This window comes from Chelonia mydas, chromosome 2, assembly GCF_015237465.2.
Source record: "Chelonia mydas isolate rCheMyd1 chromosome 2, rCheMyd1.pri.v2, whole genome shotgun sequence".
In the NCBI taxonomy this organism is placed as follows: Eukaryota; Metazoa; Chordata; order Testudines; family Cheloniidae; genus Chelonia; species Chelonia mydas.
This window is the reverse complement of record NC_057850.1, coordinates 258,849,807-258,863,741: the sequence shown is the minus strand read 5'-3', so window position 1 is coordinate 258,863,741 and position 13,935 is coordinate 258,849,807. Positions and strand designations below refer to the sequence as shown.

General features: G+C 42.0%; 1 protein-coding gene across 14 annotated transcripts in view; it reads left to right on the top strand.

Moving 5' to 3' along the window:
• Window positions 1–13,935, top strand: part of LOC102935841 (KAT8 regulatory NSL complex subunit 1) — a 141,979-nt gene that overhangs the window by 79,779 nt on the left and 48,265 nt on the right. For all 14 annotated transcript variants that reach the window (XM_037891363.1, XM_037891367.2, XM_037891364.1 and 11 more), the window contains 2 exons: window positions 2,000–2,127; window positions 13,182–13,383. In XM_037891363.1, coding sequence (XP_037747291.1) covers window positions 2,000–2,127; window positions 13,182–13,383 — 330 coding nt within the window. The remainder of the gene's footprint in view (window positions 1–1,999; window positions 2,128–13,181; window positions 13,384–13,935) is intronic.

Sequence of the window (13,935 nt, the reverse complement as noted above, 5' to 3'; positions counted from 1 at the left end):
ATCTTGGTCACCTTTCTTTGGGAGACACCTTTCTCCTTCCTTGGAGAAAGTGTCTGTTCTATGCATTCCCGCCAACTCAAACAATTCCAAGTGTGATGAACAAGATAAGGCAGGACAAGACCAGGGTTATCCTCATAATGCTGACCTGGCCAAGGTAAGCTTGGTAATCTTACCTGCTTCACCTGTGTCCTCAACTGGCACTCCAACTTCTGACCCTCCCTCATCTCCTCTCCCAGGATACAGGTTGTGTGCTTCACCACAACCTGGGGGTCATCCATTCTCCAAGCATAGCTCCTAGATGGTTCACAGGATTAGACTCCACCTGCTTGACAGGAGTACAGTAAGTAATACTAACTACACAATAGAAAGAAGTCAATTCAAATTACTTACCTCCAGAAATGGAAGAGGTTTCAACCACTGGTGTCATGATCATTGCCTTGTGCCTGTGTCTCCATTTGAACCTATGATGACCTGCTCCTTGCTTCGCTTTTCTATGAAGACACCCTTTCTAGTAGCTATCATGTCAGCCTGCAGGGCTAGAGAAATTGGAGCCTTGATGTCAGGACCCCCTCTCCCCCCAGTTTACAATATTTTTCAAGGACAAGGTCTTTCTATAACTACACCCAAAGTTCTTACCTAATGTTCTGTCAGATTTCCAACTTAACCAGTCTATTTATCTGCCAATATTATTTCCTAAACCACATAAATCTCAGCAGTAGGCCTCCCTTCGTACATTAAATGTACGACGGACTTTTATCTAAATAGGACAAAGTAATTTCAGAAATCACCTAGACGTTCTGTCTCCATTCCAGAAAGATCAAAGGAGTCCACAGTCTCTTCGAGATGCATCTCTGGGTGTATTACTGCTTGTTATGATACAGCTGGTGCTTTGCTTCCCAAAGGATTATAGCTCATAATACAAGATCACAAGCAACTTCCACGGTGTTGCTCAAAAACATTCCAGCATCTGAGATATGCTGAGCTGCTACATGGGCTTCAGTGCATATCTTTTCTAAACATTATGCTTGCTCCACACACTCAGATCTGATGCAGTACTTGCATCTGCTGTATTGTCTTCTTGGATCTGCTGTACTGTCTTCAGTCTTGGACTTGATTCCTAAGCTCCCTCCTCCCTGTGAGGATACAGCTCCGGTGTCACCTGAAATGGAGCACCCATAGGGACACTAATCGAAGAAGAAGAAAAGGTTACCCACCTTGTGCAGTAACAGTGGTTTTTCGAGATGTTTCCCTCTATGGGTGGACCTGCCCTTCTTCCCCCCTGCTTTGGACTGTTCTTGTTGGACATTCAGATAGAGAAGCCGAACAGACACTGCTAGTGGAGAGAGGCACATGCACACCTGAAGTGGGGCATCCATAGGGACACACATTTTGAAGAACTACAGTTGCTGTGCAAGGTGAGTGACCACCTTATTTTTCGCTAGCACTAAATTCACATAAAATGTAGATGCATGCACACATCAAGCTTTGGGACTGAAAGCTTACTGTCAGAGTCCAAGGTCCTTTTACAGTGTTTCAAAATAATGTCCAGTAAGTATATAATGTACCCCTAGACTACCAGATATCCTGGATTGATGCTAGCATTTGGTTAAAGTTTTGGAACAGTTTGTATGAAACAAAATTTTTGCTACACCAAAGCTGCTCGTATTCCAAGTGAAGCTGGCAGGCAATGAAAGTGGTCTCCAGTTTATAGATCAGAGGACTAGAAATTGTATTTGACAACTTTCTGTAACATCTAAGAATGCAATTTAAAATCACTGATGTGGAGTGATTTGAAGAATCTGTCTTTGATCCTTGAATCTAAGCGGATGGAAAGAAACTGTAAATAATTGATTGCATTGGGACTGCTTAACTATGTTCAGCATTATTTTTAATTGCAAAATGCTGCTTAGATTGATTACTTTTTTTCTCCCCATCCCTCTTCAAAGTTCATTCTTTCATCAAGCTATCCTGAGTTTGAGATTTTATTTTTCTCTTGCAGAGTTCTCGTCTTACGCAGTCTTTAGGAAACCCTATGTGTCAAAGTCCCTCCTGTACCCCCATCAGTGGGTCTCCAGGACCCCCAAAAGCCTGCACGTCATCCCGCCAAGTCAACGGAAAAATTAACTGGTTAGTTCTTCTTTTCTTATAGGTTGACCAATCTCATATTTGGGATTATTCTGAGTAATTTTTATAATTAAGACATTTGTGATAGTGGCTGAGAATGTGATCACAGGTGAACCTTCTCTCTTTGAATACAATTCATGATGTAAGGAAGCAAAATAAATGCACATGCCTGATGGGGGAGAAATATTTTTGAAGATAGATATTAGGTTATATATTGCGATCTACATTTTGTAACTAAAAATAGCATATAATATTGCATATTTTGCAGTGTATTTGTTGCAAAGTGTTATATATAGCTTTATCTTCTTTTAATGGCCAGTGTTGCCCACAAATCCAAATGCATGGTAATCTTTAAAGGTAACCTACAAAGGTTTATTTTTCCACCTTAAAATTGGATTTGTGACCTTTTCTCATTTTTATCATGTATAAAGAGAGCCTGAAAGACACTTTTTCTGCTTGTATTTCAACCGCTGAAATATCAGAAATCAATCGTGTCTTCCCTAGTGATACTGAATGACCTCTTGGACCTCAGGCTGTTGAGAGCTCTCATACTGTAATTAAAGTAGTGGGGAAAGGGTATTGAATGTTTAACACACTCTTCCAAACAAGTGCTTGTTAGATATGGGAGTTAAAAAAATAAAACTTAAGTAGCCTATAGGACTCTTCTCTCCGCTGCCCAAGTGTGTGTCTTTGTGATGTCATTAATGTTGCTAGTTCTCCAGTCACCTTTATTCTTTGGTGAGGGCCAAGTTACTCTGTCCCCCAAAGTCCATGGGCTGGGAGCAAAAAGTTCACAGGTAATAGGCAAATGTTATGGTCTGTACAACTCAGAATGAGCCTCTTTATTAGCAAAATTTTAAATATGCCATTTTAAAGACAAAGATTTAAAAAAAAATGTAAATGCATCTATGAAACCTTCTGTCTGTTGTCCACTAACTTATCACTCAGTGTATTCCTCCGTGACCAGTCTCTTCTCCCTTGTCTTCCCTGCTTGTGCACCTGCCATCTGCACACACACTTTTTTATGAATGTTTCCTACCTGCTGCTCCACTTTGAGAATCATTCCCATCCACCTTCCCCCTTACATATACCACCTGATAATTTCCCTCCCCTTCCCCCACCTCTGGGGATTTCTTCACCTATTTTCCGCCTCCAGTTCTCTGGAGAGTGGGCAGTTTAGAAGCAGATTCTTTCATTCATTTGATCCTGTGGGGACAAGCCAGTGGTGGCAGCTGCAAAGAGCGGGAAGCCTGGAAAGAAGTCCCCTTTGGCTCAGGGTGGAGGGACTGGCAAAGACTAGGCCAGGTAGGCAGCAGAGGGAGAGAAGGGGTCTGCTCCTGTGGGTTCAGAGGCAGAGACAGGGTAGGGAAGACGGGAAAGGAGACTCCTTTTAGCGTGGCCTGTAAGGTGCTCTGACCAAATGCTGGTGAAGAGAGGAAGGTCTCAGCTGCCTGGTCCCAATCAGGTGCAAGCTACCTCCCCAGCTCTCTGCCAGCCCACTTTGATCACAGCAGGCAGGCAGCTCTGGGTAATAGGAAAGGGTTTAGGGGCTGGATCTGGGGTGCAGGCCATGTGTTTGACACCTGTTCAATAGTCTTCCAGTATGGACAAGACCTGAATTTCTAATGTGAAAATTTTTGTTTTTGTTTTTAAATGAACGGAACCATTTTTCAGGCCTTTCATCCTTTATAAAGAAGCCCAAAATGGTAAAAGACTAATATTTTTCCTTTGCTGGTTGCCTGACTATGGAGGTGCATCCTGTGAAATCTATTTGTGTCAGCGTGCAGTGCTCCACCTTGATTCAAGTAGCCTCTGCTAAAATAAAAAATAGTTCTTACTGTAACCTCTTTTGGGGTTGCAGTTAACACCATTTTATGCTAATCAGCTACACCATTCAATTTCTGGCAAGTTGCTAATTAAATCCTCATTTGGGGAAAGTTTGAATGCCTGTTACTGTTACTATGAGGATTGCACATTGGATTTATATTTTAGTTGTTGCTCTGAGTGAGGTGGGATGTATTCCATTTTCAGGTTTAGCTGCTTACAAAACAGGTTGCCAGTTTTCCGTTGATGCTTAGTTTTAATAAATAGAAGTATTTGTTCTGTTGATTGCTAATTTTATTCAAAAGTGCTTTAAGCTTGCAGGTGTTGCTGATGCGGTTGGATATATCCGACCGTATTTTCTCCTTTTCTTTTCTCCTTTTCTTTTTTTTCTCTTTTCTTTTTTCCCCTTCCATCTCTTTTATGTTTACATTGTATGTATGTGGATATATATAAAAGCTATTTTTCCTTATACATTTTTCAAGTGTCCCGTTTCAGCTTTGTTTCTATAGAATTTGCATTACTAGCATTTCATATGCACTGGAATTAAGCATCAGAGGTACAGATCCTTAGAGCTGGATGAATTTATTTTTCAATTCAGCCAGCAAACCAAAAAAATCAGAAAAAAAATTTGGTTAGGGTAAAAAAAATCTTGATAATTTGGCAGCAAATTGGAAAAGTCTGATACAGATCATAAGGAACATTTCATTCTGGTCAGCTTCAGAAAACTCTGTATGTGCATTCATCCCCCTTGTGTAACCTTTAGTTCTGTGGTTAGGGCACTTCCTTGGGATGTGGAAGAACCAGGTTGAATCCCCATTCTGGAGCAGAGATTTGAACTCAAATCTCTCCCCTCCCAGGTAACCGCCATCACCTACAGGCTATTCTGGGGTGGGTTGCTCTCAGTCTCTCCTGTTGAAGCTGTTCCACTTTGTGTATATACTAAAAAATATATATTGAAGCAGAGACTTGAAATCAGGTGTCACCCCTGCCATATGAGACCCTTAACCACCAGGCTATAGACTATTCTGCTCTCAGTCTCTCCTGTTGAAGCTGTTCCATTTTGTATCAGAAAAACAGAAGATTTGAATCCACATCTCATACCCCCCAGCTGTGTGTTTTAATCACCAGGCTGTAGTCATTTTCTCTTTCTTGCCCAGTGCGTATTTAAGTATTTATACAAAGTGAAACAACTTCAGGAGGAGAGACTGAGAGCAACCCACACCAAAATAGCCTATTGGTTAGGAGGCTCACTTGAGAGGGGAGAGTTATGAGTTGTGATCACTGCTCCAGAGTGGAGATTCAAACATACCAGGTAAGTACCCTAACTGCTGGGCTAATGGTTATAAGGGACAGTCAGTCTCTCTCACTCCCACTCACACAGCTGACCCTGAAAAACATTTTCACAACCAAAACTAATCATGTCAAATTGACAAATAGTTTTGGGTCAATAAGCACATTCTAACTGCTTTGTGAACTTTCCCCAGTGACCTGCTAATAACCTTCCCTATGTCTTGCAAGAAAGCACATGCATAGTACTGAAAGGAAACTGAGTTTCCACATTTACTCAGAGACTTTCCGAGACAGTTGACCTTGCATTGTCTAGGGCAACAAAATATGAACTAGAATCTGGGCTAACAGTATCTAAATCCTTCTCTTTGAAATGTAAGCTCTAACGAACAAGTGAGTTGAAGGTGAAAAGGCTATGCTTTATGCATTACATATAGAGATGGGTGATTTTTTTTTTTTAAATAAATATTTTATTCACTGAAAAATGCAGTTGTGTGTGTATGGAAAAGAGAGGGGAGTTTCCTGGGTTTTCTCATGTAATCACGCATCTGAGTGCTAGCTAACCTTTTACCACCCCCAAACAACTACATATAAAAGACTTGTTAATATTGTAATGACTTTATTAGACTTTTATGCCTGTGCTTTTTTTCAGGGAATGTTTGTTTTTTGTTTTTAATGTTTTATATATGTAAAGATTCAGAAGTGTGGATTTTCCAAGCTGTCATATGTATTCAAATGCAGTTAGTGTTCTGAGGAAGAAAGTGTGATCCAGGGGTCAGAAGGGTAATGAGAGCCTCAGGATTCCTCACATATGAACATAAAAGTGGCCACACTGGGTCAGACCAATGGGCCATCTAGCCCAGTATCCTGTCTTCCAACAGTGGCCTATGCCAGATGCTTCAGAGGGAGTGAACAGAACAGGGCAATTTATTGGGTGATCTATCCCCTGTCATCCAGTCCCAGCTTCTTGCAGTCAGAGGTTTTAAGAACACCCAGAGCATGGGGATGGATCCATGACCATCTTGGCTAATAACCATTGATGGACCTATCCTCCATGAACTTATCTAAGGGCTTGTCGACACTGGCACTTTACAGCACTGCAACTTTCTTGCTCAGGGGGGTGAAAAAATAGCCCCGAGTGCAGCAAGTTTCAGCGCTGTAAAGTGCCAGTGTAGACAGTGCACCAGCACTGGGAGCTGCGCCCCTTGTGGAGGTGGGTGTTTTTAGAGCACTGGGAGAGCTCTCTGCCGCGACCACACAAGCCACATTAAAGTGCTGCCGTGGCAGGGCTTTAACGTTGCCAGTGTAGACTAGCCCTAATTCTTTTTTTAACCCAGTTTATACTTTTGGCCTTCACAATATTCTCAGGCAACGAGTTCCACAGGTTGACTCTGCCTCATGTGAAGTACTACTTCCTTAGGTTAGTTTTAAACCAGCCTCCTGTAAATTTCATCAGATGACGCCTGATTTTTGTGTTTTGTGAAACAATTAACACTTTTTCCACACCGTTCATGATTTTATAGACCTCTATCATATCCCCCCTCAGTCGTCTTTTCCAAGCTGAATGATCCAAGTTTTTTTAATCTCTTCCATTTTTCTAATCATTTTTGTTTATTGTTCTCTGTACATTTTCCAGTTCTAATATATCTTTTTTGAGATGCGGTGAGCAAAACTTCATGCAGTATTCAAGGTGTGGGCATTCCTTGGATTTATATAGTGGCATTATGGTATTTTCTGTCATCTTATCTGTCCCTTTCCTAATGGTTCCTAACATTGTTAGCTTTTTTGACTGCTGCTGCACATTGAGCAGATGTTTTCAAAGAACTGTTCACAAGATCTCTTTCTTAAGTGGTAATAGCTAATTTAGACCCCATCACTTTGTATGTATATTTGGGATTATGTTTTCCAATGTGAATTACTTTGCTTTTATCAGCATTGAATTTCATCTGCCATTTTCCTGCCACTGGTCTGCCTTGGTCTTAACTAACCTGAATAATTCTCCATCATCTGTAAACTTTGTCACCTCCAGTGTTTGCCCCTTTTTCCAGATAATTTATGAACATGTTGAAAAGAACTGGTCCCAACAGATCCTTGGGGACCCTGATATTTACCTCTCTCCATTGTGAAAACTGACCATTTATTCCTACCCTTCGTTATCCGTCTGTTAACTAGTTACTGATCCATGAGAGAACATTCGCTCTTATCCCATGACTCCTTACTCTGCATAAGAACCTTTGGTGAGGGACCTTGTCAAAGGGTTTCTGAAAGTTTGAATACACTGTATCCACTGGATCACCTTTGGCCACATGTTTGTAGATACCCTCAAATAATTCTAATCGATTAGTGAGGAATGATTTCCCTTTATAAAAACCATGTTGACTCTTCCCCAACATATCATGTTCATCTATGTCTCTGATAATTCTATTCTTTACTGTTGTTGCCACCAATTTGCTTGGTACTGATGTTAGGCTTATCCACCTGTAACTGCCAGGATCACCTCTAGAGCCTTTTTATTAAAAATCAGTGTCACATTAGCTATCCTCCAGTCACCTGGTACAGAGGCTGATTTAAGCAGTAGGTTACACACCACAGTTAACTCTTCAATGAATACCGTCTGGTCCTGGTGATTCATTCCTGTTTAATGTATCAGTTTGTTCCAAAACCTGCTCTATTGACACCTCAATCTGGGACAGTCCGTTAGATTTGTCATCGAAAAAGAATGGCTCAGGTGTGGGAATCTCCCTCACATCCTCTGCAGTAAAGACCAATGCAAAGAATTCATTTATCTTTTCCAAAACAGCCTTGTCTCCCTTGCTTTGACTCTAATCCAGTTATTTAACCTCTTTTTGCTTCCTCTGTAAAATACGAGTAATATGAATCCTCTAAGGTGTTTTTTAGCTGAAGAGTGTTTTGAGATCCCATGATAAAATGTCATATAAAATGGACATTCAGGGCCAAAATCTCAGCTATTGCTGAGCCGGAGACATTAATAAAAGTACAAGAGTTGGAACAGTTGAACATAAGTTTAAAGGAGTTATGTGGATTGAGGTTCACAAGTTCCACTGATAGCTGGCAGTATTACCTGATCAGCTAAATGTATATCAATCGTAATTTCTCTTATATGTTTATCCCTGGCTCATTTCCTAAGAAAATCGGTTTGGATTCCCAACTTCAACATTCCCAGCAAGAATGTAAGATTGCTTTTATGGCAATAGACAGTTCATTGTGAAGTTGCAAGATAAAATGGTATTGTCTTAACACAGTCTGTTCAGGGTGATGTGGAATACTATGCTGCTAATAAGTTAACTTATAAAGGTCATTCTTGTTGTGTGTGTTTAAAGCAGGGCAGAGAAGTAAAACGATAATCATGAGTAAGCAATTTCTTTGACAAGGAAGATTAGCTTAGTAGTGCTGTGCATTGCTACAGTGCAGACTTAGGTTCACTTTGTGGTGTTCTAGTCTTTTTCCCCTCTCCCTGGGTTGGTGGGGACATGGAAGAATTGTGAGGCAGCATGCTTACCTTCAGAAAGTAAGGTGAACCTCCCATTCAACAATTTTTCTTGCTGGCTGAGCAACAGTTGTCATGCTCTGGAGGGGGTCCAGTCCAACAAACAGAAAGGTCTGTTAAAGCACAGCAGAGCTGTGAGGGGGGACAAAGTTGCAAAGCGGTACAAAGTGAAAGAATCATCAGGTCACAGAAAGACTTGGATGGATCCTGTTGTCACAATGGAGTTTGAGTTTGTGACCAGCTTCTATAAGAGTTAATTTAAATACAGTCCCTTCACATAAGATTGTTAACATGTAGTTCCTAAATTAGTGGGTGTATTGTGTTCTGGCTTTGATAGTGAGTCAGTCTGTAACATCCTGAGGTGAATGGTGTTCTTTAGTGTAGATAGGACTGTTTACTTAACCTAGCCAGTCAATTCTCCTCCCTCCCGGATATGGGAAGACATTCCAAAGTGCATTGCATGAAGGGGAAAAACCCATAATCCACTCCCTCAGTCAGCGTGGGATGGCTGCTCAGATGTTCCCAGAATGTATGGGTACACACACAGCTATGTAGCATGGTAGGTGTGCATAAGCAACAGCTGACACAAGGTTATGTCAGAAAAAAGACTGCTGTATAGTCATGATTAATAGTAGATGAGCGTATGATAGTCTGTTTGTAGTTAACACAGTTCTGTCTTAATATTGAGGGAGCATTAGTATTAGATTTCTAATACTCCATGGAACCTTTTCTCACAGTCAAATTACTATTTAACCGTTGGAGTAAAAGGGAGGATGCCCGGCTTTAAGTGCATCCTGCTGACTGGCAAATATAATTAGTATGTGTCTGATAATTGTGAAACCTAAAATGACTGGATGTAAGCCTAGAAAGATCAAGTTTTCATTTGTAAAACTGCAGCTTTTATTTGTTGAAAACATGAAGAGTGCAGTTCTGAAAAAATTACTCTGTAAAAATAGCATAATGGGGATCCATGTTTGTGTCTCAGTGATGTTGTTTCTAACCGCCTGTGATCGCAACATGAAGTCTGAAAATTTAACTGGATTCTTTCTGATTCACACATCAATAGTAAAGTTTCTAAACATGGCAGTTTTAACAATTCTTCTGATAATATGCAAGCCAGAAAAGAGTGTAGCTTCCATAGCTACATGGGTCCTACAGGGCTAATAGGAGTAAGTACTGATAAAAAGCTTACGTTTGTCCAAGTGAGCAAAGAGGAAGCAGGTCTTTTAAGTAAGAAGATGCCATTTTTATAGTGTCAGTTTTCAGGGGAGAAGGCACTTTAAAGCACCAGGTTGCTCGATACATATTGAATCACAGCTGTACAGTTCCTAGGGAGAACAGAAAAGGAAAATTCTTCCCATTTCTTTTTGGTCTTCTGTTTACAAAAGAAATAGAGATAGAACAGCCCCTCGCTAACTCGTGTCTTTAGATTTATTATCTGAGAACAAATGGAACCACTGACTGTAAAAGCCCACTCTGTTAAAGGGGGAGATGCATGCCATTAATAATAGATATCTCAACTGCCTTAGACATGAAAATTGCAAATTTTAGCAGTTGATAAAAATATAACTATTAAGGTCACTGGTTGGCAGGCTGGAATTTACTGGCTCCTAAGATGACCTGTGACCCAGAGTTCAAGACACATGCTCCCTGATATCCCCTCCTCCAAGTGCGCCCTCAGAGTGATGTGGGATCACACTTCTCAAGGTGATTCCTGTGGAAAACTTGAACAAGTGCCGGGGCATGGACAGGCATGGTGTATATAAGACATGGGAGGTAATTGTGGATCACGAGCTAAATATGAGTCAACAGTGTAACACTGCTGCAAAAAAAGCAAACCTCATTCTGGGATGTATTTAGCAGGAGTATTGTAAACAAGACACAAGAAGTAATTCTTCCACTCTGCTCTGCACTGATTAGGCCTCAACTGGAATATTGTGTCCAGTTCTGGACGCCACATTTCAGGAAAGATGTGGACAAATTGGAGAAAGTCCAGAGAAGAGCAACAGAAACGATTAAAGGTCTAGAAAACATGACCCCTGAGGGAAGACTGAAAAAATTGGGTTTGTTTAATCTGGAGAAGAGAAGACTGAGAGGGGACATAACAGTTTTCAAGTACATAAAAGGTTGTTACAAGAAGGACGGAGAAAAATTGTTGTTCTTAACCTCTGAGGCTAGGACAAGAAGCAATGGGCTTAAATTGCAGCAAGGGCATGTGGCGGGTTGGATCACAGAAACGTCCTTGGGGTTGCCAACTGATATGCCAAGACTACTTCTGCCCCTGCTTTCCCTGCAGCTTGGGACTCCAGCACCCTGTCTTGCTGAGCCAGACATGCCAGTCTGCTCCAGCACAGACCCAGGGTCTGAACCACGTGCCCCAAAGCTGCAGACTTAACTGAAAGCAACTTAAGAAGTGTTCCTGTCTTTAACACTCAGTTGCCCAACTCTCAATGAGGTCCAAACCCCAAATATATCCGTTTTACCCTGTATAAAGCTTATACAGGATAAACTCCTAAATTGTTCACCGTCTATAACACTGATAGATAGAGATGCACAGCTGTTTGCCCCCCTCCCCAGGTATTAATACGTACTCTGGGTTAATTAATAAGTAAAATGTGATTTTATTAAATACAGAAAGTAGGATTTAAGTGGTTCCAAGTACTAACAGACAGAACAAAGTGAATTACCAAGCAGAATAAAATAGAACATGCAAGTCTATGTCTAAGAAAACTGAATACAGATAAAACCTCACCCTTAGAGGAATTCCAGTAAGCTGCCTTTTACAGACTAGTTTCCTTCTAGTCTGGGTACAGCAATCACTCACACCCCCTGTAGTTACTGTCCTTTGTTCCAGTTTCTTTCAGGTATCCTTGGGGGTAGAGAGGCTCTCTCTTAGGCAGCTGAAGACAAAATGGAGGGCTCTCCAACAGGCTTAAATAGACTCTCTTGTGGGTGGAGACCCCCTCCTCTCTCCTTTGCGAAGTCCAGCTACAAGATGGAGTTTTGGAGTCACATGGGCAAATCACATGTCCATGCATGACTCAGGTTTTTACAGGCAGCAGCCATTGCCCACATGCTATCTTGAATATCTCCAGGAAGACTTCTTATGTGGATTGGGACCTTCCAACATCCATTGTTCGTTAAATGCTTCTTGATTGGGCATTTAACTTGCACATTCTGTTCTCAAGAAGCTGATCAAATGCTTTACAAAGGCTATTTAAAAATCAAGCAAGTACACAGCCTATATTCATAACTTTGAATACAAAAATGATACATGAATACAAATAGGATTAATAGATTCAGTAGATCATAACCTCTACAGAGATATGTTACATGGCATATGTAGCATAAAACATATTCTAGTTATGTCATATATACATTCATAAGCTTATTTCCAATAAAGCCCTATGGGGGGCACCGTCACAGGGCGGTTTAGGTTGGACATTAGGAAAAACTTCTTAACTGTCAGAGTGGTTAAGCACTGGAATAAATTGCTTAGGGAAGTTGTGGAATCTCCATCATTGGGGATTTTTAAGAGCAGGTTGGACAAACACCTGTCAGCAATGGTCTAGATAATACTTAGCCTTGCCTTGAGTGCAGAGGACTGGACTAGGTGACCTCTCGAGGTCCCTTCCAGTCTATGATTCTAACTGTTCTGCTAGACTTGGCACTGGTGAGGCCCCAGCTGGAGTACTGTGTCCAATTTTGAGCACCACAGTTATAAAGGGTGTGGCAAATAGGAATGAGTGCAGAGCAACAAAAATGATAGGTTTAGAAGACTCGACCTGTGAGGAAGGGTTGGAAAAACTGGGCATGTTTAGTCTTGAGAAAAGACGACTGGGGGGCAACCTGATAAGTCTTCCAATATAATAAGGACTTTTACAAAGAGGATGGTGATCAGTTGTTCTCCATGTCCACGGCAGGTAGGACAAGAAATAATGGGCTTAATTTGCAGCAAGGTAGATTTAGGTTTGATATCAGGAAAATCTTTCTAGCTAGAAGAATAGTTAAGCTCTGGAATAGGCTTCCATGGGAGGTCATGGAGTCCTCATCACTGGAACCATTTAAAAACAAGTTGGACATATGCTTGTCAGGAATGATCTAGGTTTACTTGGTCCTGTCACAGCACAGGGAGCTGGACTTGATGATTTCTCAAGGTCCCTTCCAGCCCTGCATTTCTACGATTTTATGGCCTTCATTATTCATTTCCAACTAGATGCATAAGTAGCTGAGCATGTTTCCCCCTAAAGAATTATTAGAAGCTAAGTTAACAGGAGCACAGCTGTAGTAAGAACCCAAACTGATAAAAATCATTAGCTGCCTAAGAAAATACCTGAAGGTGATCTGACAGCACAGCCATGACAATGCAGTATTAACTTTTGCCTCTCTCATTCTGAGTGAGGCTCACTGTCTTATTTATTTATTTATTTGGTTGCAGTTTGCACACAAGCCGCTCCAACAACATCTCTCTGGCCAGTTTGGAAGCTGAAGAGATTCTCAAAAAGAAACAACTGGATAGCCTGGCTACTGTACCCTCCGTACCAGACAACAGCTGTGTTGCAGCTAGAATCCGCCCCATTTGCAGATACAAGAAACGCAAGCTGGTCCGAGCTAACACTGTGTCTCTCCTTAGCAAGAAGGTAGGTACAAACTCTCAGTGAGTTTAGCCACGTGGCTGCTAAAATACAATCTAGCCTGCGTTTTTTTTTTTATTAAGTCTAAACACAAAGGAGTACCCCCTTCACTCCCAGGGTCTCCAAGTGCATTATAAACATCCCTCTGAGAGTAGATACTCTATTTTGTTGATTTAGTTCAGGGGTCTCAAACATGCGGCCCGCCAAGCTCACCGCTTCCCTGCAGGGGGAGGGGGAGGAGAGAACGGGGATGCACGGCCAATGGGAGCTTCGGGGGAGGTACCCGCAGGCAAGAACAGCTCACGGAGTTCTCTGCTCCCCCTCCCCCCGCGGCCGCAGGTGCCTGCCTTCCCGGAGCGGAGTGGCACGGGGCCAGGGCAGGCAGGGAGCCTACCCTGGCCCCAGTGCGCGCCCCTGCCACCCCGGAGCCGCTCAAGGTAAGTGGCGCCGGGCTGGAACTCGAACCCCTCCTGCACCCCAACCCCCTGTCCTGAGCCCCCTGCCACGCCCCGCACCCGTCCTGCACCCCAACCCCCTGCCCTGAGCCCCCGCTGCACT